This window comes from Esox lucius, chromosome 14 (assembly GCF_011004845.1).
Source record: "Esox lucius isolate fEsoLuc1 chromosome 14, fEsoLuc1.pri, whole genome shotgun sequence".
NCBI lineage: Eukaryota > Metazoa > Chordata > Actinopteri > Esociformes > Esocidae > Esox > Esox lucius.
Window position 1 is genome coordinate 10060467 of NC_047582.1, and position 17547 is coordinate 10078013.

At 40.9% G+C, this 17547-nt stretch overlaps 1 protein-coding gene across 1 annotated transcript; it reads right to left on the minus strand.

Moving 5' to 3' along the window:
- Positions 1 to 7934: 7934 nt before the first annotated feature.
- Positions 7935 to 13012, minus strand: spp1 (secreted phosphoprotein 1). Its single transcript, XM_010877309.5, has 6 exons — positions 12884 to 13012; positions 11196 to 11309; positions 11017 to 11079; positions 9705 to 9824; positions 8831 to 9136; positions 7935 to 8745 (listed from the first exon to the last, which is right to left on the minus strand). Exons 2-6 carry the CDS (start codon positions 11292 to 11294, stop codon positions 8374 to 8376), a joined length of 960 nt encoding a protein of 319 aa, XP_010875611.2. The 5' UTR covers positions 11295 to 11309; positions 12884 to 13012; the 3' UTR covers positions 7935 to 8373.
- Positions 13013 to 17547: the final 4535 nt, after the last annotated feature.

Consider the following 17547-nt stretch of genomic DNA (forward strand, 5'->3'; position numbering starts at 1 on the left):
TGCAGTTGAGGCTTGGCCATTTTGCGAGATCAACACACTTTACCTGATTTCCCAGCTTCCTGTTATCCTGTCACAAATAAATAATTAACTAGACTTTTCCCAATAGCCCTCAACCAAAAATGTTTTACTATTACCACAATCTGGCCATTTAACAATACAGTGTTATACCTCAAAATGTTTCCTCTTTTCAGGGTCTTTTTGATTCACCTATGTTATTATCAACACAACACACGTACATATCTTATACACAAATGCCCCCTGGTATCAGAGAGGTAGCATTACTCAAGTGATTAACAGACATACAGAATTACTTTTGACTCACTCAAGCAACTAGACATAAAATGAGGAAACCCTTCTCATATTTTTTGTTTTGTCAGAAGCAAATTACATACAGACTTACTGACACATATATGTTTATCTGTTCGTTGTACACTTACGCTTTTGTGAGAAATATAGATAAGGTTACACTCTACATTGAAAGTCCCAATTTCCATTTGTGGATGTTCTATTGGTAGTATAATGATCAACGAATGTTCAACCAACTAACGGTTGATATGCAACATCTTGCTAAGATTAGGGTTAGGTTTTGACAACGTTTTAGGTAGTAGGTTAAGGTTAGGATTAGGATTCAGGTTAGGATAAGGGTTAAGCTTGGTAGATCGTTAAAATATTACTGATAGTCAGTAGGTAATCTATAGTGCAAAACACATTTTTGGGACCCTCAAAAATAAAGTGTTACCATAAATTTAAATGTATGTATAGGGAAATATAGGTTTGCTAGAAGGTAAGATTTCTCTACATGCGATCAATGTAAAATATATTAAAAGGTTATTCCTACTATGCCATTCATCTAGATTTACAATTATTGAGTAGAATCTGTAAAATATCCTAATAAGGCAATTAGAATTTGGTCAACATATCCTTATGTTTAGTTGAACCGCTCAATCACTTAATGTTAACTCAAAAATATGCGCAACATTTGATGGTATTATTGTTAAATTATGATTTTAAAATACCAAACATTACAGTGTAGAATAAAGCATAAAAAGATGGAATGCAAAATCAACAGTTTTCAGGTAACACAATATTTATTAGGCTAATCATAATAAAATAGCAGAAAGTCAAAATAATGAACAAATATAAACTTATAAAATAACAAAGAAAGTCAATAAAGATGATGAGTAACACCTTGGGACATGGCAAAATGACATCCATTCTCAGATTTTTTTTTTTTCAAAACATGCATAATTTCCTTTCAAAACCAGTATGTTTTAAGGTTAAGAACAACTGCATAATTATAAACTTTTGGAATTTACGTTTACATTACTTTACAACAAAATGGACAGAAATGGCACTGCATGGTTGGAATGACCTTGAAACAAAGTGTGCACATGATATCTCCTCCTCACAGTATAATGATTTAAGGTTAGGTTAGTAAGACTAAGGAATATAATCTCAGTATGGAATTAATCATGTAATCGTTCCTGTATTGGGAGTCCAATGGTGTCTATATTCTATAGGATTAACTAAATCCTTTTAGCATAAAGCGCTTGGTCGAAGATTACAAGGGCTTTGAGAGATAGCCTTTAAAGCAGGAAAGTACTGTACAGTATTAAGTACCAGTATGTTGAATAATTAGAAGCCACAACAGAATCCACCAAAATGATCCACATAGATTAATGCCTCTGTTGTGGGAGAAATGTCATTTATATGGGTACATAGGCTTTTATACAATTTTCATTAGAATTCTTTTTATAATGCTCAAGATTTCCATGACACAGTCAATCTTATAATAATAAAGACATCCTGAAATGTATTTAACTTCATCCACACATAATCCTCATTATGGAAAGTAACTAACAAACACAGACAATTAGGGAAATATCTCAGTAAAAGCATAGATTCTGAAGGGATTAGTCATATTTGTTTTACTGCTGATCTTTGTTTCATTTAGCACCATCTCATTTAGAATAGGCATTTTGAATCTCTGACTTATTTTTATCTTCCAAATATATAAAAGAAGAGTAACCGGTCAAATAAATATAGCTGTGAAATGAATCGATTGTATATAATGCATATCATTGTGTTGTGCTAGATGTCTGTGCACCTTGGTGTTACTGTGTTTCTCATTGTAGAACAAAATGGTCATTTATTTTTGTTACAAATGTGTAGATTTTTTTTTTTTACAATATGTAGAATAATGTGTGTGTCTCAGAATGTGTTATCAGGTCTATAGCACCACCTAGCATATAACAGTATTAACCTTAATCATGTTTTCCTAACACTGCCACTGCTTATTGTGTTGTTCTAAATGCTAGTGGTTTGTTTTGTTTCCATCCAGGATTAGATTTCAACCCACAGACCAAAATATAACAAAATGTAGTATAATATTGGTGCGTCACTTTGGATGCAATAGTCAGGTTGGGAAATTTCGATTGTGCTAGACACATGTTACAAAATCAAATTACTCAATCAACCATGATTCAAATGCACTTTTGTAAGAGGTTACTACAACTCAAATATACACTACCATTCAAAAGTTTGGGATCACTTAGAAATATCATTGTTTTCAAAAGAACAACACATTTTTGTCCTATAAAATAACATCGAATTGATCCGAAATACAGTGTAAATAGACATTTGTAATGTTGTAAATGACAATTGTTGCTGAAAACAGCACATTTTTTATGGAATATCTGCATGGGTGTACTAAAGCCCATTATCAACAAACATCAGTCCTGTGTTCCAATGGCACGTTGTGTTTACTATTTAAAATAATAGTAATCATTTTAAATAATACTCGCAAAACACCAGTCTCAACGTTCACAGTGTAGAGCCAACTCCGGGATGCTGGCCTTTTCTTCAAATCTTTCTCTGTCCAGTGTCTGTGTTCTTTTGCCCATCATAATCTTTTCTTTTTATTGGCCACTCTGAGGTATTTTTCTTTGCAACTTTGCCTAAAAGGCCAGCAGTTCTGAACTAGCTGTAGAGTTGTTGCAACAAAGCAAAGACATAGTTGAAAAAATTGAGAAAATTGGGAAGAGATGAAAATTTGGAAAAAGTTATACCTTAATAATAATAATCATGTACAACATTATGTAAAATAATTATAACTCGAAAAATGTAATTCATTTCTCACAATACTCTAAAAATGGTCACCAACCAAAATCTAAAGTGCCAGGAGATTAAAACTACACTAGAATGAGTTCACTCAATACAGTGTCATTGGTAGTTCAGGAGTACTTTTCAGTTAATCCCAGAATACTTCTCTTTGTTTTCTCTTTATAATCTGTCTAAAAAAAGAATTGAAAAAGGTTGAATTTAACAAAATTATTTTTCATTAGCTCTTATCATCAATATGATACATTTAAATGTTACTCCTTGATTGTATCAGACCTTTTTGTTGTTTTGTTGCTGCTTGTCCATGTACTGAATCCACTTAAAAAGTGATTTCACAATTCCTTTGAAATATTTCACCAATATACTGATTGGGTGTTTTGTTGTTTCAGAGTACCTGTATTCTGATTTAAACGATTTCTCTGTATCAAATAACACTATATTTGGAATTTACATTCAAACACTATCCAGTCACCAGATATCAGGCTAGCTCTTTATTTCTTATGGGTTCATTACACAGTCATAGTGATTTGAGGCTTTCTAATAATAGGATACAATATTTGGTGTCAGGGAATTTTCCATATACATTTTTGGCTGATGGTTGGTTAATATTGTAGTTGATGGTTAAATAATTGTTATAACAATTGTATTGGTTGTGTAAAGCTGGTAATTATCTTCACTTATTCGATCTACTGTGGTGAAAAACCTGCAAGTTACCTGACTAAACAGTTACAACTATGTAAAATAACAACATGTGCAAGTGACAGAAATGATTGCAGCTTCTTCCATTTCCCGTTTATGTTTCAACACAATGGGACATAATGGATTATCTTCAACATAGGCGGGGTTGCATAACTGATTTATCACTTTGTTTATACTTGAGTTACTTCAGCTTTGGAATATAACAGGAAACATGTTCAGTGATGAAATTACAGACGGCTGTAACACACACAGAAAGCATATCATACTGTAATAGGAAACATCCAACCAAGTCACCCTCCTGCAAAATCTCTTGGATTAGGTAGCTGCCCATCCTTTGGTTTACTCATTGGCGCAGGCTATATTAGCATCAGATCTGGATGACTCCATTCAATCAATGGTCTTCTCTGTGAAGGGCTAACGCGGAATAGGAGCTGTACTCATTTTTATTCCATCTGTTTAAATAAAAAAAGAGATGAAGCTACTGGGTCCTGCGCTAATTATACTATTTATTAGTACAGTATTCACAAAACCGGTAAGTGATCACATTTTCAGTTTTATTTGGGGTGGGGTAAGTTAATGAATTTGAGAAAATTAGGTAAATTGTTATATTTTTGGGGGGAGTAAAGAACTTATGAAATCATTTGTTATGTGTTTCATAACTAATTATAGATAATGGTTGTTAAATGACAGGCATGTCTTCCTTTAAACTCACTTGCTGGTTTAATAGAGACATAAGGCCAATTTCTTTAGGAAAACAGAATTAAGTATCCCTGTAAGGTTTTACAGATGAAATGTGTCAAATACTACAATCTAAAATAAATCAGAGGACTATACATTTTACACAAACACAATTTTATTCTTATTTTACATTATTATTTCTGACATAATCTGATGTTTCCAATGTATTGTATCACAATAGAAGTAATAGTGTCTACAGTATTTTTCAGGTGCTGTTGTGTTTTGCCCACTCCACAGTTTGGCTGGCCTAGATACCGTGGCCATTACAATAGCTACAGAGCACTGCATAGAGCACCACATAGAGCACCACATAGAGCACCACATGTGTTTAAATGGATAAAATGGTACAGGCCGTACTCACCGAAGGTCATTCACTCTTCAGAATCCAGTGAGTCCACGGAATCCTCAAGTTCAGAAGAGGTCTTCCCTAGGAGGAAAAGGCCTCGACCAACTGCCCTGACCACAGTAAACCCTCACACTACTGCCATATCAACTAGTACCCCACGAGTCCCGCTCTTGGCGAGTACCGCTCTATCATCTCCTGCTTCGAAGACTACAACTCGAGCAACTACCACTCCATCAACCCCTGCAAAACCATTCACTGCGACTCCCTCTCTGGCAACTCCCACTCAGCCGACAACAGTTTCACCAACTCCTGAGACTCCTTCTCCATCAACTCTGACTCAACCAACTACTGCGACTCCTGCTCCGGCAACTACCGCTCCACCAACTCTAGCTCCCGTGACGACTGCTCCATCAACTCCTGCAACTCCCTCTCCCCCAACTCCTAATCCAACAACTCCCCCTCCACCAACTACCCCTCCACCAACTCCCCCTGCAGTGACTCCCGCTCCACCAACTCCCCCTGCAGTGACTCCCGCTCCACTAACTCCCCCTGCAGTGACTCCCGCTCCACCAACTCCCCCTGCAGTGACTCCCGCTCCACCAACTCCCCCTCCACCAACTCCCCCTGCAGTGACTCCCGCTCCACCAACTCCCCCTGCAGAAACTCCCGCTCCACCAACTCCCCCTGCAGAGACTCCTGCTCCACCAACTCACCCTGCAGTGACTCCCGCTCCACCAACTCCTCCTGCAGTGACTCCCGCTCCACCAACTCCCCCTGCAGTGACTCCCGCTCCACCAACTCCCCCTGCAGAAACTCCTGCTCCACCAACTCCCCCTGCAGTGACTCCCGCTCCACCAACTCCCCCTGCAGAGACTCCCGCTCCACCAACTCCCCCTGCAGAGACTCCCGCTCCACTAACTCCCCCTGCAGTGACTCCCGCTCCACTAACTCCCCCTGCAGTGACTCCCGCTCCACCAACTCCCCCTGCAGTGACTCCCGCTCCACCAACTCCCCCTCCACCAACTCCCCCTGCAGTGACTCCCGCTCCACCAACTCCCCCTGCAGTGACTCCCGCTCCACCAACTCCCCCTGCAGAGACTCCCGCTCCACCAACTCCCCCTGCAGTGACTCCCGCTCCACCAACTCCCCCTGCAGTGACTCCCGCTCCACCAACTCCCCCTCCACCAACTCCCCCTGCAGTGACTCCCGCTCCACCAACTTCCCCTGCAGTGACTCCCGCTCCACCAACTCCCCCTGCAGAGACTCCTGCTCCACCAACTCCCCCTGCAGTGACTCCCGCTCCACTAACTCCCCCTGCAGTGACTCCCGCTCCACCAACTCCCCCTGCAGAGACTCCCGCTCCACTAACTCCCCCTGCAGTGACTCCCGCTCCACTAACTCCCCCTGCAGTGACTCCCGCTCCACCAACTCCCCCTGCAGAAACTCCCGCTCCACCAACTCCCCCTGCAGTGACTCCCGCTCCACCAACTCCCCCTGCAGTGACTCCCGCTCCACCAACTCCCCCTGCAGAGACTCCCGCTCCACCAACTCCCCCTGCAGAGACTCCCGCTCCACTAACTCCCCCTGCAGTGACTCCCGCTCCACTAACTCCCCCTGCAGTGACTCCCGCTCCACCAACTCCCCCTGCAGTGACTCCCGCTCCATCAACTCCCCCTGCAGAGACTCCCGCTCCACCAACTCCCCCTGCAGAAACTCCCGCTCCACCAACTCCCCCTGCAGTGACTCCCGCTCCACCAACTCCCCCTGCAGTGACTCCCGCTCCACCAACTCCCCCTGCAGAGACTCCCGCTCCACCAACTCCCCCTGCAGTGACTCCCGCTCCACCAACTCCTCCTGCAGTGACTCCTGCTCCACCAACTCCCCCTGCAGTGACTCCCGCTCCACCAACTTCCCCTGCAGTGACTCCCGCTCCACCAACTCCCCCTGCAGAGACTCCCGCTCCACCAACTCCCCCTGCAGTGACTCCCGCTCCACCAACTCCCCCTGCAGTGACCCCCGCTCCACCAACTCCCCCTACAGTGACTCCCGCTCCACCAACTCCCCCTGCAGTGACTCCCACTCCAGTCACAGAGAAAAGAGGAGACAATTAGTATCTGAAAAAACAAATATTATAAAGATTCAAACTAAAGCATTCCAAGGAGTTTATAACATTATTTCCTTTACTTGAAGAAATTGTTATATTTAGTCATGTACAGATCATGTACAGCAATAGCTTCTGAAATACAATTACTGTGAAACTTTCAAAGGTTTATTGTAATTTTTACCTTTCTTGCACTGGAGAAGAAAATAAGTGCATCTAGCATTAGCTAATTTTTTTGAGGAATTTATAATAATGGAGGAATGTAATTTCTTGTTTAGAGACTTGTCTTGCATTTAGTGATAGTTTGTCTAGGTAAACATGACGGTTGATGGGGAAATTCTCTGGTGAGTAACCTAAAATATGGAGAAAAATGTATGTGTCCCTTTTTATTGGTTTGTTTATAAGGTGGTTCAAATATTTATTTACATATTTGTTGTGTTCTTGTGTGCCCAATTAAGATAATTGAGAAGTATTGAGAAAATGTATGTCCGTTAACTTCATTTTAATGCTATTAAGTTTTGGTTATGTATGATCAATCAATAGATTGTTAGTGTATGACTGTATACTTGGAATGTACTGTAGTATGATTGAATACTAATTCTGATTTCGTTCATTCATATAGCACCCTCTTGTGGCTATCGGCTGTGTTAAGGGCTCATGGCTTCATATACATTAATTGTTGCTTTGCAAGAAACAGCTCACCAGATGAGAGAAATGGGAAGGTTAAGAGAATCTATTCATGAATAACCTCCTATGACGATGCAACATTTCATTTACCTGTATTGTTTTACATCCATACTATTTATGGTGAGTTTTAGTTCACAGTTTGGATCAGAAGGAGCTGAGGTTGTGTGATGGAATGTTGGCTAAAAGGGCCCCTGTCATAAAACCATAAAGCATAACACATCTAGTTTCTTTTCTCTGGGGAAACTCCCTGGGAATGTTTTCAGCAGTCTGTGATATACGTCACAGTTGATGAGTCTCTGCACATCACGAGAATTTAGTGGCACAGCAGGCACAACAAAATATTGATATGTGAAATAACAGAATCTTCTTGGTTTTTTTAAGAAAAGAAAAATGTATTTATTTAGAAATGTTACAACATTATGCATTATTACAGTTAAAATAAGACAAACAACAAGTAGTGTAAATAATTGTGCAATTGAACAAAATTGACAGTCAGGTCAATGTATGTCATGACAGTATTAATGTTACCAGGTATCATTGACATACTGTATCAGACCCTAGTGGCAGAGTTGTGCTTATCTCTGTTCCTTTGTCTTCTTTCTCCGACCACCTATGGCAGGGGTGACCTTCCTGTTCCGGGGGTCATTCTTTACCGTCGACAGCAGCGGGATGAGAGAGGCCGTTACTTGGCAGTGATGACGACGGGAGTGTCGGTGGCGACGGGGGCCTCGGTGATCGCCTCCTCGGCCGAGTCGCTGTCGCTCTCCTGACTCTCGGTCGAGTCGCTGTCTTCCGCCCCGGGCGTGCCTGTAGTCTCCTCGCTGCTGTTGCTGCTGGGGCTGCTGGAACTGTTACTCGTCGGCTCGCCGGCGCTGGCGCTCTCTGCGTCCCCCTCGTCCAGGCTCTCAGACGGTGAGTTGTCCTGGCTGGCTTGGTCAACGTGGGCCTGGCGCAGGACGGGCTCGCCGGCCGTCCCGCTGGTGGCATCCAGACCCTGGCTCTCCACTTCCGGAGTGCTGGTGTCTTCCTCCATCAGATCGTGTACCTGCAGGGCCTGGGGAGAGGCCGGGAAGCACGTTTATAGACAGCTCTCTCTGGCTGAACGGAAGAAACACGACTTTCTTAGGGAACACATTTACCTTGAACACGGTCATCGTCTTCTCGATCTCATTTCCCAGCCCAGTGTTGTAGACAGACACCTTCTTTCCAGCGTACATCCCGTTGTCGGTCTTTCCGTAAGATTTGTACGGGGACATCCCCTTCTCTACGTTGTTGGTGTCCGCGTAGATGATGGACTTCTTGTAGTCACCGGGGTGGCCGATGCTGTCCCCACGACCGCCGTCGAAGACGGGGGTTGTGGAGGGAGCCAGGGTCGCCTCCACGGTGGGCTCAGATGTCGGGGAGCTGGTTCCTGGTTCTTCAGACTCACTGGACTCATCTGTGTCCTGAAAACAGCCCAGCAATCAACTTAATGTTCCGATACAACTTCTCATAGGTTTTTAAAAGCAGAGCACATTGAACACTGCACTCCTTGACAACCTTAGCTAGATGACTTTATTGAACTGTTTATAGTCTTTTCTAACATGCAGACATCGTCAACATTCTGATCCCAAAAAGAGAGAGGGCGTGGGTAAATGTTTAAAAGTGTCATTGTGAAGACGTTTAGACAAGATTTTATGCGTAAAAAGACTTGATGGGGTTAGGTTCAGCACAAGATAAGCACAAGGTAAGCATGCTAATGGTATGAATAAATAGGGCCATGAAAAAAAGTTGTGCTATCTTTATATTGGAGTTCTTTGATTATCCTTTCGAAAAAGGTGCCTCAAGAAACCTTAATGAGTTGGAAAAGTTCACCAAGTGTGGCACATTTTAGAACTCAAACTTGTTCTTCAAGACACGTTAACTTCTAACACTGTGAACTGGAGTCATACCTACACATACATCTATGAATAAAATAAGGACTATATATCAAACACGAGCTGTAAATAGTTGAATATATGCTTCATTACTCACATCGCTGTCTGCACTGTTGGTGCTATCTGTGCTTTCCTCACTTTCATCGCTTTCATCACTGTCTGTGCTGTCTGTTGATGCTGTGCTGTTTGTCGTTGGGTCTAGAGTAGGATCAACTTCCTGGAGAATAGAACAACAGCATGAATAAATCTGTGAACATCCATCAACAACAACCATGGAAAGCACAGGTTATGGTCATCTATCAGGTGTAAGACAGACTTTTTTAAGATACATTTTCGAGACATTTTAAGCATTATTGGGCACGAAAGTGGTGAAAATAGAGGAGAGTGTTTTTGCTGAAAGAGCAGTAGGTTGGATTCAAACCTATGTTGTACCAGGATCTGCTGGAACACCCATGGCCACTTCAGGTGTGAACTTATACTACATTGTTACTACACGGATGAACTGGTTACAAGAGTGTGCTCTGTCTGTCCCTGTAGAAGAACACGTCTTTTTGGCCTGTATTTTAATCTATTGATTCTAGGTGGAACTGTATAGAACACAGCTGAAACCACAATAAAGGTGTCCTATAGGAACGGCAGAAGTACCGTTATGGATAACCCACCTCCTTCATTTTTCTATTGACAGAAAAGTGTTCTAATGGGGTTCTTTGTGAAGGGAAAGGGTTCTACCAAGAATTGATTTTTAACAAACAAAAAGAAACAGAAGTTGGATTGATTGCACCCATCACAAATATGGTTGTTCCAGTTTATATATAAGCTTATAATCTAATAAAAAATTACTTGATTAGATCAGGATATCCACTTGTTCCACTTGTTGGATATCCTAACTCGGTCTAAATTCCAATAGGAATCTCACATCACTTTGTAGGCCTGATATATCCTGTAGACCAGGAGTTTCTTAACCCCCCTGGGATGAAGTATAACAAACACCAAAGAAAGGCCTCATGATAAGTAATATTTTTTCAGAAGAACTAAATGTCAAGTATGAGCCATTTAAAAATTAAACCTTCATAGAGGGTTTTATAAAGGGGCCTGTGGAAAGGTTCCATCTAGCACCAAAATGGGTTCCCCTACAGGACAAACAGAAGAACCTATAGGGTTCTACATAGTACCTTATTATGCAAGTGTGAATATATGCTACAATATAACTATGCTTTACCTCTGCTTTATCTTTGTCAGAGCTCTCATCTGATGTTGCAGTAACCACATTCTACAAGAAAACCGCTGCCATTAAAAATAACTTATACCTCAATTATCTAATTTCTCCCTAAAGGGCAAATGTATACATTCCAATGCCAAACATATATTATAAAGGAATGTCTCTGGTAAGAGGGTTAGCACGTTCTTACCTGTAGAGGTGCAACACCGCTGAGTATTTCCAAGGCTTTTTTAAGCACTGAACCAGGTTTTACCTGTCAGTAGGAACATGAATTGTAATTGATACCATGATACCATTGATACCACTTCTATGTTTCTGTGTGTGTCTGTCTGTAAAAGTATTATGTATTTTCATAAAAAAAATACTTACCAGCTCCTCGGAGCTCTCTGAACTGCTGCTAGACAAGCGTTTCCCCGGGCGACACAGGACAGTCGCAAAGAGCAGAACGAAAACAATAGCAGCCTTCATTGTCAAAATACGTATCTTAAAGGAGAGGAAACAAGATGCATACATTGAAATCTATGAAAATTATGTGATTTGAAAATACAAACTGTTGAAAGCAGTACAAGACTGATTTTACCACATTTCCTATGTGTATATATATATAGATATATATGCTTGCCCAACCAGGAAATCACTTTGGTCCCTTATAAAGGCAGACTTGTTCCGTCTGGCTTCCCCTTAGCATAGCCTGGTCCCCAGTCAGCTCTAACCAAGTTACATGCTTTTATTTTCTATTGCTGTACATTGTTCTTGTGTTCTTTGGAAGGTGCTTTAAAACCCATATATTATTATCCTTTATTTCTATGTCCTCGGGAAGCTGTGTCACCAAGATTTGGCGGTCAGCTTGGTGACACAAAATGGGGCCAAAGACTGCTGTGCCACCTGAGCATTGAATACCTGTTTCAAAAAGGAAAATGTGATAAAGAAAAATTCCAATGAATGGATGAAAATGTGTGATTAGCAACAAATGTAACTACCAAGTGCCTGTGAAGTCATTGACGTTTATACAAGGGGAACCAACCCTTATGACTCTCCACCACATACCAGTGGAGGGACTCTGGCGGATGTGCACTCCTTTTAAAGTCACTCCCAAAACTTTGGCAGAAAACATCAACTTTTCTCCCAGCTAATGACATCCAGCAAGCCAAACCAGTGCACAAATATGCCCCTGTTGTTATTCAGCTGAGCTGCTCTCAGCTCGAACAACATTACAGAAAGTATGAGTCTGAGCAGGCAGTGCTACAACTGTCCCTATAATAATCTTTGCATAGTGTATAATTCCCCAAGTTAAAAGTGGAAGTCTGGAAGACCACAGTCGGTGCAGGGAGGCAGAGAACATGATGAACGCCCCTCAGCTTTATTTTGGAAGCTAACTCTACTTTCTCATTAGATCCTTGGGTTCTAGAATGAAGGGCACTTACATTTGTGGTGTTGGAGAGATGCAAGTGTGACAGTGGTGAGGCGAGGTAAACTACTTGGGACGTTTAGAGGATTTTTGCAGATGATTTCAGAAGGAGCTAATCCAGATGTCAGCTTTGCTGTCATTATTACTTGTCCTCACAGCAGCACTTACACACTGTGGTCTAGTCTCGGAATATACTGTATCACTCAGTTAGTTGACAACAAATTAGCTGTGGGTTTGAATGCTTCGGCTGTAGTGTCCTATTGTCATGTTCACAGTCATAATTTCAAGAGTACAAAACCCAGCATGTCATTTATATCAGCCGTCTCACCAAGTTACAAGCAGTGGCCAGGAATGATCTGGTATAAAGAGCCCATCTGCATTAATGCATACTCCAGTTCACCTAGTGCTATTTCTTATTTAACAAAAATGTCACACAAATTTCTTTCAGCTTTTACAGAAGAGGATTATAGACAGGCTTCTGTTGACACTAATCTTGGTGCATAAAGCACATGGTTAACATGTCAATATCAGAATCTACTCTGCAGTAAATATGTTTTCTTTATGTGAGATATTTACCAAAATATCACCTAAATATAGTTGTTTTGCATTTTAGCACCATCTCCAAAATAAGCCAGAAGCCATTATTTACCTGGGTTTGTTCCTCAGAGAATCCCCAAGATATTACTGCAGTAGATTGTCAAAAGGAGCGAAGACTTCCTCAGTATTCAGTTGGAGGAGCACAGTTCACGTTGGATGTGGATGGATGCTGCTGGAGGGAAGGTGCCTGTTGGCTTATAAACCCGGCTGCCTCCAGCTCTGGGCCAATAGCAGCAGGGCTTGTGTCTTGTGATGTCATGAGGTTTACCACTTCTGGCACACCTCTTCTCTCCCACTCTTTCTGCGGTTGGTGTGGCCACTCAATGCAAACATTAACCAACTGACAAGGCAAAAGAAAAAAAAAAGACTATTGTTACAGGCAGTGTGGACACAAGCCCCGTGGAACTGAAATCAAATATGTGACCATACGATGTCTGTGAACACAAAGTAAAGATACAGTAGCTTTACTACAAAATAATTTAGCATCAGCTGAGATAGAATTAAAGGGCATATATGGAAGATTTTTACTGTACTATTAGCATACATACAAGCACAAATGACCAGAACACATCAACATGATAATGTTTCAAGTTAATGTTTCAAATCATATTTTTCTACTCAATTCATCTGAGTGCCTGAGACATTCCCCATTAAAATGTTCTTGACGGTTCATCTATCAGTTAGCTTGATTTGTAATCTCATTATACTGACTTTATAAACATCCAGTACCATCCCTCCCACCCTAAGCCACCCTGGACTGGCTAATACTATTCAGGTCTTGTTCGGTGAGGGACGATGAGGAAGAGATAAGTCATGCTGTTGTTCAGAGGCAGGATTCTACACACTGCCCCTTTAAGGACCAAACATTCAGAGGCAGGATTCTACACACTGCCCCTTTAAGGACCAAACATTACTGGGGCTCAGTAAACATCCTTAAATCAATCAAGCATTCATCTATGTTACAAAACAATCATTTTTTAACATTAAAGTAAGCAATATATCGTATGGACACTACAAGGAACTTTAATGTGTTTAAAAGACTCAAGATACATTTCCGTTCACAAAATCTTAGAATATGATGACTTTTCATGAAAGTTTGAAAGCATAGAAATAGACCACCCATTAAAGTAGTAGGTATGAAACTAGAGTTGCTCTCCTGGTGGGTTTCGCTGTCAACCTATCTCTCTTATCCCTGCAATTACTTGTCTGGATGTCTGTGGTCATATTTGACAGGTGTCTGTTTTTGAGTCCATAAAATAGCTTTAAATGTAAGGCACCGTGGCTTGGTGCCTCACTATACAGTATATCAGAATAAAACAGCCATCAGTGGCTTTGCATGTTCAGAGAAATGATTCATGGTGTATTCATGTCTGACTAAGTGGGGGAAACTTTTTAAAGGGAAGAGAAGGCATCAGCATCAGTGATTCTCCCAGAAATCATGTCTGGAGGCTGGAGAGTAGAACAGTGATTTTCCCAGTCATGATGTCTGGAGGCTGGAAAGTAGAACAGTGATTCTCCCAGAAATAACATTGAGGCTGAAAAGTGAACAGTGATTCTCCCAGAAATAACATTGAGGCTGAAAAGTGAACAGTGATTCTCCCAGAATTAACATCTGGTGGCTGAAAAGTGGGAAGTGATTCTCCCAGAAATAACGACTGGAGGCTGGAGAGTAGAGCAGTGATTCTTCCAGAAATAACATTTTGGACGTTAAAGTATAGAACAGTGATTCTCCCAGAAATAACATCTGGAGGTGGGAGAGAACAGGGACTCTCTTTTTCCTCATTAATCTAGTTTTGGAGGCAGTTTTGCCTCAAAGTCAGAAAGGATGTGTTTGGTTGATTCCATTTTGAAGGCGGGGCTAAGAGTTAATGTCAGGGTTAGGTATGGATTGTGGTAAGGCTAAGAGCAGGGGTGCAGGTCAGGTTTAGGGTTTAGAGTAGGAATAAACTAACTGGTCAAATATCCTTGCAGAGAGAGAATCATTTTAAATACATGCGCCAGCTTCAACATTGAAGCAACCCATCAAATCATTTCTGCCTTAAAGGCAGCTCATCCCCCAGAACAAGATTAATGACAAAAAACGGCAACCTCTGTCGAGGCACGTTGCATTTGTTCTGTTTTCATCTCTTTTGATGTCAAGTCACAACAGTTTCAGGTTTTGTCTGGAATGCTCAGTGAGAGTTTTATATGTGAGTCACAAGCAGCTAAACATACACACACCTCGATCTGAATCGATCATTACCATAAAACCTATAGTTCGGTCCGTTTCCAGTGCCTACTGTACTTTAACAATTGGTATCAATGAACAATGATATTCAGATAAACTCCACCCTGCTTCAAATGGAAATGGATATCAATGAGCTTCAATACCATAAGGCACAAAAGGCAAATTGTTATCTGATCGGAATTCCCAGTTTAGACAGAGCTGTGTTTGTGTATATGAAAGAGTGAGAAAAAGAGACACGGCGAGAGAGATACAGAGAGAGTGAGAGATGGAGTCAGAGTGTGAGACACAGGGAAAGAGACACAGAGCAAGATGTCCCAGACCAGACGAGAAACACTATTCATTATCAGTGTAGATATCACATCACTGGACCACACAGCTCCCATTCTATATATCCTTTGGTTGGGGAAAAGTCTTCAGTAGAGTTCCACACTGATGCTTTCTGGAAAGTATTTCATGGGCCATACGGTCATTTTGGTCTGGTCAGTTAAGAGCTATTGGTTAGACGGCCTGAAAAATCTGAAAAATGTGATGGCTCCACTTGGGCTTTTATCCACCAAATTAGTTTAGTGAGTTGATAATCTGTTACAGACCAATGTATATATTTAACCTCAAGTAGCGACGTTGTTAACTGCATCTTAACCCTGACCCCTCGAGCTATGTGGTCATTTAGTGTGGAAATATTCCTCCTACTCAAAGCAATGTAAATCTGTTGTGAAACTTGTGCAGTGTTTTAATGTGAAATTGAATTAAGACATCAGTTTTTGTTATCATAAAAAGTATACAAGAGTGTTAATTGGTGGCTAAGATCAGATGTGGTTTCCAAGGGGCTCATTCACAGTGAGGGAATATCCCGCTGTAGACCTACAGCTTGTAAATCTGGTATTACACTAACTATAATACAGTGGAAGAATCAAGTACAGGCCAAGTTGTAAAGGGGGATTTGGAAATCCTCTACAGCAAGAACACACCCCGAGAACCCCATTTTCATGGCACTAGGAATGTTTCACTGGGGGAGCTAAGACGGTGCCAGGTTGACGCCAAGGGGGGCTGACATAATTAATGATTTTATGTGACAGTGTGAGTTACAAGACTAGACTGTTATACCTCAGATGAGACATGTTAATCACATAATGTCTTCATAATGGTTCCATAAACCCCATATGTATTTCAAGCATTTCGCGGGCAGAATTCCGACAAATTCATCCACGTACAGTCAGTGTGACACACTGAGAGACATGATCATATTACTTTCCGTAAGTCATGTTACTGTAGTTGTGACAGACATTTTATAGTTGTTCACGTTTGCAACTATATCATAGGACCAAACCATGAGCCTGGCTGGAAAGGAACAGGACACGTAATGAGTCATGGATTAACTCTCACACTGAGTGTCCTTTGTTGTTTGTGGAGGTGGTAGGGGGTTAAGATCTGAGAGCAAAAGTAGGCTGACTTAGGACAACAGTTAATTTCAAAATATAAATTTATCTGGAGAGAAACAATTCAAAGGATGAAGTAGCACAGGCTCTATGCACTGATTTTCTGTATCATTCATGCAGTCATGAAATACTGAACATGTGTTCCATACTGTAGCTGGTGTTTAACAGTTGCGTTGTTCGGATTGTTTGTACAAAGTCAATACTGTTATTTGGGTCAATAATCAGAGGAATACATTGTGCTTAAAATGGTTGGTGTTCCCTCTCAGAATTTGTCACAATTCAAAAAACCCAATGGTTTTATTGTTGAAAAACAAACAGAAAACACAATAAGAATAATGAATTGATTCATGTGGAAACCCTGTTAAAAAAGTGGAGCCATGCTTCTTGTCTATCTGGGCTCAATTTGACTTTGTATGGGACATAACCGGCAACCAAAAACAAATTATTTTTTTATGTTATTTTTATACTCGGAACAGGACATAAAACTATTGAGTGTAGTAACTCATAACTTTGAAAAATATATTTATTGGATTAGGGAAAAACGACTACACTGTAAAAATTGAAAGACCCAGAACAACATGACTTGTAATGAATCAATGGAAATAGCGCAGACAGCCTGTGATCTGGTGTTAGCAGGGTGTTTGAATGTAAAACTAATGTAAGTATTATGATGTACAGAAAGTGGTTTAAAACAGATGTACTCTGAAACACTCAAATTGGTTCTTCAATGTGAATATTAGGGCCTGTTTTAAATACCTTATTTTCAATGTAAAAGTCAAAATCAAAACACAAAAAAGGTAAAATGGTAAAAGGCAGATGGTTCCTAATTGTGTATGGACTGATGATAACGGGCTATAAAAAACGTGTGTGAAATTTTACTTTCATGTTTGGAATTACTGAAACAGATTAGAATCAGGAGACAGAAATGGGGTGAAAATGGGACCGGAGGAAGCGAGAATTTAACTGCCAACATTTGGTGCAGTAAAATTCTACATTTAGTTGTTGTTTCATCTGAAATGTCCATGCACTGCCAGACTGTTAAAATACATTGTG

Bases quoted from the DNA above. Each gene is read 5' to 3' on its own strand.
- spp1 (XM_010877309.5), bottom strand. From the start codon at position 11,294: ATGAAGGCTGCTATTGTTTTCGTTCTGCTCTTTGCGACTGTCCTGTGT. The intron at 11,080-11,195 runs GTAAGTATTTTT...TCCTACTGACAG, and splicing joins CAGAGAGCTCCGAGGAGCTG to GTAAAACCTGGTTCAGTGCT. The intron at 9,137-9,704 runs GTGAGTAATGAA...GGCTGTTTTCAG, and splicing joins CCAACAGTGCAGACAGCGAT to GACACAGATGAGTCCAGTGA.